General features: G+C 44.2%; 1 protein-coding gene across 1 annotated transcript in view; it reads left to right on the forward strand.

Annotated features, from left to right (window-relative positions):
• LOC134944741 (bile salt export pump-like) overlaps positions 1 to 10,079 on the forward strand; it is a 197,076-nt gene extending 186,997 nt beyond the window's left edge. The window contains exons 27-28 of the mRNA XM_063933573.1: positions 6,274 to 6,420; positions 7,987 to 10,079. Coding sequence (XP_063789643.1) covers positions 6,274 to 6,420; positions 7,987 to 8,187 — 348 coding nt within the window. The 3' untranslated portion in view covers positions 8,188 to 10,079. The remainder of the gene's footprint in view (positions 1 to 6,273; positions 6,421 to 7,986) is intronic.
• The last annotated feature ends 238 nt before the right edge of the window (positions 10,080 to 10,317 follow it).

Consider the following 10,317-nt stretch of genomic DNA (forward strand, 5'->3'; position numbering starts at 1 on the left):
AACACTATGGGGCCGATTTATCAAGCTTTTTTTTTTTAACTAAAATAATGTAAAAAAGGGTGTTTTCACACCCTCTTCACAATATTTTAGTTTCACTCACATGTATTAAAGTGCTTTTGGAGCAGTTTTCATGAACAACTAAATAATCATAAAATACGTAAAAAAGAAAGTCACAGTACTGACAATGGAAATGCATTTATCATAAAAAAGTAACTTACAGTGGATTAGCCTCTGTTAAAAACTCCTGTATCATTAAATTCATACCCTGGCTAGGACACTCTGGCTAGGCAATGTGTTCATATTAGGTCGTCAGATGCAGCTTGATATTACCGGATGATGTTCAAAAAATCCCCAATGTGGACACGACAATATGAGGCAGTCATTTGTTGTTAAAGGGGAAATCCCAGCTTTCTGTGTTGCTGCAGTAGGAATCCAAAAGAGAGGTCAGTCCAAACTGTACCAGGGTAAAGAGTTACAGGAATCCAGAAGGCAGGTCTGAGGTGTCTCTTTAGCTCAACGCGTTTCGCTGATCCAAACAGCCCAGCCTCCTCAGGAGCATATGCTGAGACATGGCCAAGGGCCTCTATATATACCCCTTCTTGATAACAAGATAAGCGCACCTGTGGCTTACACATAAGCAAAATAAAACAAACAGTCCAACTAAATAATAAAATCAAGAATTTAAAAAAGGTTCTGTGTCCATGTAAATGCATATCAACCCTATATTTTTAAAAATCACTAAATTACCCATAGAATTACTGTATGTTTAAAAGCAGTGATGGAGAGTATTACTGTAGAATAGAAGCTATTCTATCGACATTCATTTAATGGTGCTTTTATAATAACAACATTCTATTGATATAATAGAAAACGTGTTTATATTTCCTTCTTGAAATATGTATTTCTGTGTTGCCCATATGTACCAAAAATGCATACACATAGATCTGTATGTAGACTTTTGTGGATTATTCACTTGCTTATCCTTATACTTGTAGAGGCAAAACAGGAGCTGAAAATCATATCAGTGATCGCAAAAACACGCTATAACGCATATTTTATTCGAAAGAGGCTTTTAAGAAATCAGTGGGACCCACAGGACGCGCTCTAATCTGGCTGTGTGTGTCCCGCCTCCATACCACAGCCAATCACCATGCTGTCTGTAGTGTGGCCCCAGCCCAGCCAGCCACCATGCTGTTAGTACAGTCACCCCTGCCAATCACTGTGGTGCAAGACGGTACATGTAGCCTCCGGTCAGTAACCCGATAATTCCTTGCCACCACTCACCCCTGCTCAGTGCCAGCTCCCTGCTGCTTCCCACTCAGTGTCTGCCGGGACCGCTGATGTTCCGGCGCCTGTCCCTGCTGATACTCCTCCATAGTGCTGCCACCTCCGCTGCTCCTCTCTTTGCTGCACCCACCAACGGCTACTTGAAGGTGTGCCGCCTGTGACTCACTTGCCCCTGATGCTGCCATACTGTCAACCAGTGCTTAAAGTGGCCGTAGAGAGGTGGTAGAACTCACCCCCCCTGGCGCCTATGCAATAAAGGTATTGCAAGGGGTGTGGTCACACAATAGTAATAATGCCCAAAGTAGCACCCCCAATACACATAATGTCGACAGTAGTAGCACCCCGTAATACACAATGCCTACAGCAGTAGCGCCCCTTATGCAATGCCTACAGTAGTAGTGCTCCTTATGCAATGTCCACTGTACTGGTAGTGCCCACAGTGGTAGTGCCCCTTATATAGAGCCCATAGTAGTGGTGCCTCTTATGCAATGCCCCCAGTAGTAGTGCCCTTTATGTCCCCAGGAGTGATGCCCTTATGAAGTGACCCCTTTACAATGCCCTCATTAGTAGTGCCCCCATTAGTAATGCCCTTAATGGTAATGCCCCTGTGTAGTATTGCCCCCAGTAGTAATGTCGCCTGTAGTAATGCCCCCAGTTGTTTAGCCCATGTAGTTTGCCCCATGTAGTTTGCCCCAAGTAGTAATTCCCCCAGTAGTAATGCCCCCAGTAGTAAAGTGCCCCTGTAGTTATGCCCCCAGTAGTAATGCGCCCCTGTAGTTTAGCCCCATGTAGTTTGCCCCCAGTAGTTTGCCCCTAGTAATGCCCCTGTAGTTATGCCCCCAGTAGTAATGCCCCTGTAGTTATACCCCCAGTACTAATGTGCCCAGTAGTTATGCCCCCACTAGTAATGTGCCCCTGTAGTTATGCCCTCAGTAGTAATGCGCCCCTGTAGGTTTGCCCCATGTAGTTTGCCCCCAGTAGTAATGCCCCCAGTAGCTTGCCCCAAGTAGTAATGCCCCCAGTAGTTTAGCCCCTGCAGTTATGCCCCCAGTAGTAATGCCCCCAGTAGTAATGCCCCTGTAGTAATACCCCCAGTAGTAATGCGCCCCTGTAGTTATGTCCCCACTAGTACTGTGCCCCTGTAGTTATGCCCTCAGTAGTTATGCGCCCCTGAAGGTTTGCCCCATGTAGTTTGCCCCAAGTAGTAATGCCCCAATGTAGCTTGCCCCCTTGTAGTTAGCCCCTGTAGTTTAGCCCCCCTGTAGTTATGCCCCCAGTAGTAGTCACACGTTTAAAAAAAACAACCAAAAAAACACCATACTTACCAGTCCCCACTCCCGCTGTGATCCTCCTGGCGTCCACTTCACTCCGCTCCCCAGCACTATGAGAGAGACGTCATGACTTCTCTCTTCATTGCGCGCACTGAGCCGGGAGCCGGAAGCAGTAGCTCAGTAGTGAGCTCCTGCGGCCGGCTGTGCAGGGAGAGCCGGGCGCCGCTGATAACACAATCTCAGCGGGCGCCCAGCATCTCCCTGCGGCACTGGCACACATCGGGTTAGGTGAGCCGGAGGAGGCGGAACTGCGTTCCGTCTCCAAGTGGAACTGCGTTCCGGCTCACTTTAACCCCTGCCGTCGACGCTGGTGTTCCTGCTCCTGTTGTTGCTGCTTCTCCCAGCTTGGAGAACCAAGGCTCCCCCACAGAATTCTGCCCCCCCCCCCCCCAACCTGTGGAAGGACCCACAGAATCTCTTGGCCGGTTGAGTGCCTATATTAGGGTAAAGTTGAAAAAATAACCTGGGGCACAGCAAGATTTGGATGAGGGTAATGGTATAATATTTATAGTTTGTTTACACAAAGTGTCTGTTAGTACAGATAACAGATATGGCGTAGAAATGGTACATTTAAAAGAAATCAAAATCAAAATAAAAAGTGTAAAAACAGTTTTTGGTACCACAGTTTCAAATAAATAATGTACACTGTAAAAGTACAGAATACAAGCAGTTTTGAAGTCCATAAAGATTAGTTTTGAAATGGAGAGAGCAGCATAGGTAGTTAGTGGTGACTGATAGTATTGCTCCTAATATGTTAATGCAGAGTAGTGCTAATATGGGCACTTACATCTACCCGGCGGGGGTTAGCAGCCCAAGCTCATAATGCAATAGTTCAGTGGATCCTATTGTCTCTATCCATCTGTGTGGATTTGGTTTAAGCGGCATGCTTCAATCCCGGATACTCTGACCCCTGCAGGACGCTAGCGCTACACTGCAGGAGTCCCGGCACACAGGCACCTGTGTAACAACATCATTGCCTCTGGGAAGAGACGCCACTTAAACCAAATCTGCACAGATGGATAGAGACAAAAGGATCCACTGAACTATTGCATTATGAACTTGGGCTGCTAACCCTCGCCGGGTAGATGTAAGTGCTCACTACTCTTTACCCCCTTTCTGCCCCCATCGATGCCCCTTATTACTTCCGACCTAAACCCCCACCTTGCCCTAGAACTGCCCCAACTGCTATATTCCCCTACCACCAGCATTACCTGCCCCTAAACCTCTCCTTGCCCAACCCCCATTGATTCCCAGCTGCTATCTTTATCTGCCCATACCTCCAGCACTACCTGCCCCTAACCCCCTCCTTGCCTCAGTACTGCCCCAGCTGATATCTAAAATTATCCTTCCTACCCCAACTGCCACATGTCCTAACCCCTTGTTATCCCCCCGCCACAACTACCAACTCAGCACCAACTGCTGCCTGCCCTTAACCCCCTTTCCACCATCTGTTACCTTCACCCAGCACTGCCCAAGCTGCCACCTGACCCCAGCACTTTCCCCAACTGCTGCCTCCCCCCACCCCCTGCCAGCAGCACTGTATGTGTTGGCTACGTGAGATAAAGCAATATAATTCTAAGCATTATTTATACTGTCAAATATGAGTGTTACTTCCCATAGTGCATGTGTAGGGCATGTGAGGTGGTCTGATGCTATATGGGAAACTCAAAAGCGTAATCTGTGATTGGACCCAGAAACAATGGAGCAAGATCCCTGTTCTTTAAAGTGAGGGGTACCTGGGACCCACAATTTTTTTTGCTGACCGCGTTCACCGCATATGACGTGTATAAGGGTCTGCCCAGGCATTTGTGACACAATTAGACATGGACCAATCCGCAGACACAACATTTTTAGGCATATATCATGTGGTGCTGGAGGGCTGGTGTAACGACACACAGTGATGATGAAGACCGCAGCAGCACTACCGTACATAGCTGTGATTTCAACCCTCAACTGATTGCAGTTAACTTATTAGCATTGTGGCTGCATTATATTTAGTGACAGCCATATATTTGTGTTAATTTATATTTATATTTGGACTATGACAGGAAAGAAGATTCTACAGAGAAAATAACATGTTTGTATTTAATTTCATGTCTTTGTAATTACATATCACTTTTTATATGAAGCATTGTAATTTAGCATTTACTACTAACACTCTCAAGCCACATTTTCCTCATTCCTTACACGTTCTCTTTGTCATCCCTACATACACTACCATGGGGCACAGTCCTTATGCAATCTTTACTGTCTATAGATCTTTCCTACACCAACATGGGCATAAGTATTTAGAATGCACCCATATGGTGTTTACCATAGAGGTTAACACTCCTCCGTAGTCCTGTGGCAGCGTTGCACAAAACAGCAAAAAAAATAGCGGCACTATTCAAGCAATCTGCATATGTATAGTAGAAAACAGCGTCATTTCCCAGACCTATGTATAACATTGTCAGAGTCTACTGCTTGTACTGCTTATGGCCTGGCAGTCATACTCCCGGAAATCTATGCATGCACCATACAAAAACCCATGGAAAATCGCCACAGCGCCATTTTCCCAGAGGAATATGCATGCACAGTGCAAGAGGCTACTGAAAAGAATAGGGCCTGGATGAAGACTACACATGGGGGCTGACCAAAAGGTTGCTGTTGTAATTTGAATATTGATAGAAGGTTCCACTTAATATGTTGCTGTGTAAGCGTAGCTACCCATGCGTATGGGCCATTCTATATACTGATTATACAGATTTTTCGTTTTTTCACATTGTGTGAACCACCTTACCTACTGTATGAAAGAACACTAAGTAGTGAAGCATTGCCATCAGAATACATGTTTGTTTGAATTATTGTGTTGGAAAACATACCAGATACAGTACAACTGCACTTCATACTTAGGGGTCTATTCATGAAGCAGTGAAAAGAGTGGAGAACTGAGCCTGTGGAGAAGTTGCCCACGGCAACCAATCAGCTGCTCTGTACAATTGTATAGTATGCAAATTATAAATGTTACTTCAATGCTGATTGGTTGCCATGGGCAACTTCTCCACTGGCTCACTTCTCCACACTTTTCACTGCTTCATGAATAGACCCCTTACCTACTTGTCCGTCTCCTCTACGGGAGAAGCGCGGAGAGTAGATACCACAGGACACTCAGGGGGAGGGACTGTCAAGTCATTAGGCCACACCCCACCACAGTAAAAATGCTGTGATTTGTGGGTCTGTGAACAAGGGAGGGACCTACTAAAGCAAACTCGCGCCTCCTGTCCGTGTATTGCTATTGCAGTGATTTTCTCCCCATCCTGCCCGCTTCACGAGGAAGCAGCAGAGCAGCCTACTCTTCCAGGGGTGCGTGGGACTATGAGAAAAATTGGGGGTCTCCCACAACTTCCCGAAAAGTAGGCAAGAGTGCTGCACTTGGGCATCTATATTTGCACATTTTTTTTAAGGTTATTTTATGCAGTGATGTATCCTTGCTTTGTGTTTTTCTTATGCAGGGAGTTGGCAAAGGATTTTAGTACAAAAAATGGTTTCTTAGGACAAATAAGAAAATAATGTAGAGATCTGAAAACAACACTTTGTCCCAGATGTGCATTGGGTGTCTCATGTATCATGTTTATACCTGGGAAAATCGTTACATTTTTCTTTGTTTTCTTTCTAGAAATATGAAACTAATGTTGGAATACAAGGGTCCCAGCTCTCCCGTGGACAGAAACAGCGTATTGCCATAGCTAGGGCAATTGTCAGAGATCCTAAAATATTGCTTTTGGATGAAGCTACGTCGGCCTTAGACACTGAGAGTGAAAAGGTTTGTGCTTTAGTACTTTGTCAAATGAAAGATTACAAGAGAAATGTCATGATAAATACTGTGGACGAGGTGCAACAACAATAAAAATACAGCCAACCCTTCGAAAATGCAGTTTCCGCAGGTTTGGGCGCTTACCGCATATGCACCCAAGACTGGAATACTATACATTCCGGAGCTAGGATGTCGGTACCCTTTACATGGTGGTACCCTATAGAAGCCTATGGGCTTCTATCATATTGCCCCCTGAGATGTATCAAATCAGATATCTCCCAGCACCTCCCATGGTGCCTGCATGAGCAGACCCTTTCCCAAGTCCTTAACCTGGAAGTGCCCATATCTAAAAGGACAGCTCTCATCTGGAGCTGAAATATTCATGCATACGGCGGGAGCTGAAATATTCATGCATACGGCGGGAGCTGAAATATTCATGCATACGGCGTTAATACACACTGATAATTATGTATGTGATGACTGGCGGGATGCATCTCATTCACAATTCAATGCGTCATGCATCCAGTCCAACATTTGGTGATATTTGATTATTTGGTACAACTGTATTTTGTGCTCGTGGACAGATAACTAAATATTTGTACCGATCTGAGGAAAAATACTTGTGCCATATAATTATTAATACAAATAGTCCTTGTGTAAATTGATAAATTAATATTTCAGCCTTTATGAAGAAATTAATATTGTTCCCATAATTTCTAAGTAAATACAGATTGTTATACTGTAGTTCTGTCCACTTCATCTTTTTCTCGTCCATGTGTTCTCTGTTAGAAAGAATGATCACAATAGTTGATCAGACCCTGGGCCTGATTTAGATGCGGTCGCAATGCCGATGCAGCAGCGTTCCTTTTCAGTAATGAAACTGCAAGGCAAGTGTAGCAGCCGTCCACAAGTGAACAGAGACATCCACTGAAGCCCCTTGTAAAATGTTCAGCAACTGCGTATTCCATCACAATTGAGGCGCAGATGCAAAGAACATCGCCTCCCTGCTCGCTGATTGCCTCCATTGGCTCGCAGAATGGCCATGGGAACTGTGACTCTGACACCATGTTATAGCCGTACGAGATCACAGTCGCACATCAAGACACGCCCCCCAAAAGTTCGCGACCAACCCACATTTTTGCAGACACTCCCTGTTACCCCCCCCCTCCCCCCCGAACGGCCTCTTATTGTCAATCACTCTGCCACTGATTCCTCGCTTCGAGCGGCCTCTCAAAGGCACGTGTGCACTGTGGCCGTGACGTATGCGCAGTCTGACAATAATCGCTCAGTTGCGTCATCATTGAAGTTGCGATTGCATCTGAAACAGGTCTGCTGTCACTAAATGCTATAATACACACCTTAGTATATATTTACAACTTGACTAATATGGTTTTAACACTTTATTTTTTTTTTTTTTTACTATGTTCCCTCTATAACAGGGATTCTTATTAATGATGCAAGTTGTTTGAAGTTTGTGTTTACTATTGAAACTTTTTTTTTATACATGTATATTTTGCTTTTATTTCTATACATTTAATATACAGATGTATAGCATGTCCTCACTTTATCTTGCAGACTGTGCAGGATGCGCTGGATGAAGCTAGACAAGGCCGTACCTGCATTGCCATCGCTCACCGCTTGTCCACCATTCAAAACAGTGACATCATTGCTGTGATGTCTCAGGGAGTCATTATAGAAAAGGGCAATCATGAAGAACTTATGGCTCGGAAAGGTGCCTATTATAAACTAGTAAAGACTGGAGCACCGCTAAGTTAAATACTATCTGTGATATGTCCCAGCTGTATCTCCATGTATTATTTTTAATTATACTGTATATGACCACACAAGTAAGGTCTTTTTTTTGTTATAACTGCAGTCTATGCTAATGTGCCTTTACTTCATGAAATTATGTTTACTGAAATGTATGTACAAAACAATACAATTGATAATCTTTGTTTCCTTAGGCTGTGTACACACGGTGAGATATTTCTTTTGATTTTGACTATATAGTCACAATCATAAGAAAATATAGTGTATATCGCACCGTGTGTATAGTCCTCGCGATGCCGATGCGTGGTCCCGCGGGACGGTATCGCAAGGAAAAATAGATTGTGCAGGCAGCCCAAAATTGAGTATAACGGTGGGGCTGGACCCCGGCCCCGTCGAACACAGCCGAAGACTAGTAGGATATCGCGCAACACAAAGAAATTGTTTTGTGTACCACGGGGAAAAGTAGTTCTAATATGACTTCAAGATTGTCTTTGTGTATTAGTGTTTATGCTTCATGTCATTGTAAGTTGTGCACAATCAACCAGTATACATATTTCCCCACTCTTTACAATTGTCAAATCTTGAATTCAGACATCCTGGACCTGAAAATCATGTCACCTGTATTCTGCCTTTACAGTAGTTTCCCAGGTAGGAAGGTACTGGCTAGAAGTGGTTTCAAAAATATGACTCAACTACTGTACAGGCTATCTGCTATATACACCATATTATACATTTTATTTTGTGAGCTAAGGTAAGGTACATGGGGGCTCATTCTGAGATGTATGCAAACCGTTGGTTTATGTACACTACTGAAGTTTACTGAACTGTTTGCAGTTAACTTCCTTTGTTGTCAGATGCAGTGCCCACTAAGCCAGGCTGCAGCCATTTGGCGGTGCTGTAGATGTTCAACAGAGATTGTTTTTGAAAATGTGAATATGCCTAGGGCATTGTCTGTGTCTTCCAACGCGGCTCCACTGGGCACAACTGCATGAAAACACCAGCCATCCTGAGTAACCTGTGGGTTGGTAACCGATTTTCATGCAGAGAGATCCAATGCTGCATATTTGGAAAAACATATTTACACAGGTGCCTCCTGCAGCATTAGCATATTATCGCACATCAGCTGCATCCAAATGCGTAGCTGCTATGCTACTATGTCCATCTCACAATCAGGCCCATATTCAAATGGCATTTCTATGGAGCATCTAAGGTTTGCAGATTTTTACAGCCTATATATTTGTAACCTCTTGTCTGATCATCTGCACAGTTGCACTTGCATGTGTGTGTTTGTTTTTGTCCTGTTTGTTGACATTGGCTAATTAAAACCAGTGATCAGCACCTATGCCAGCCACCATCCTAAAGGTTTAAACCACCTCTTTTCTTATGGCAATCATTAGGGATGGCCATTGGTGTGTTCACCATCGATGGCAAAACTGTGAATGACCATTGATGGTCACCAACTATGCTATGGGTGACCATCAATGGTTTTACCCATCGATGGTCATCCCTGTTATTACAGTGAATTACCTGTGGGCCAATCACAGCCCAGGGGTGGGACTTTGTGGGTGTCAGGGGCGGAGCTAAGCTCCATGTCCCGGTACCTTGCAAATAAAACTACAAAAATTTTTTTTTTATGCTAAGCCATTGATGGGGGGAAACCATCTGGTTCTCTCCCATCGATGGCAAAACCATTCAACATCAATCTTAAACCATTGATAATTAGAAACCATTGATGGTCAATGGCCATCCCTACAATCATTTTTTATATTTTTTTATTTATGTATGCAAATCATTTATGTATGTAATGAATATATATTTCCCTGTGATATACAAATGACGTTACTATACTGAATGTGCAGTAACTGTAGTTTCTCTGACGTCCTAGTGGATGCTGGGAACTCCGTAAGGACCATGGGGAATAGCGGCTCCGCAGGAGACTGGGCACAAAAGTAAAGCTTTTGGACTACCTGGTGTGCACTGGCTCCTCCCCCTATGACCCTCCTCCAAGCCTCAGTTAGATTTTTGTGCCCGACCGAGAAGGGTGCACACTAGGGGCTCTCCTGAGCTCTTAGTGAAAGTTTAGTTTTAGGTTTTTTTATTTTCAGTGAGACCTGCTGGCAACAGGCTTACTGCATC

This window comes from Pseudophryne corroboree, chromosome 7 (genome assembly GCF_028390025.1).
Source record: "Pseudophryne corroboree isolate aPseCor3 chromosome 7, aPseCor3.hap2, whole genome shotgun sequence".
Classification (NCBI taxonomy): Eukaryota; Metazoa; Chordata; class Amphibia; order Anura; family Myobatrachidae; genus Pseudophryne; species Pseudophryne corroboree.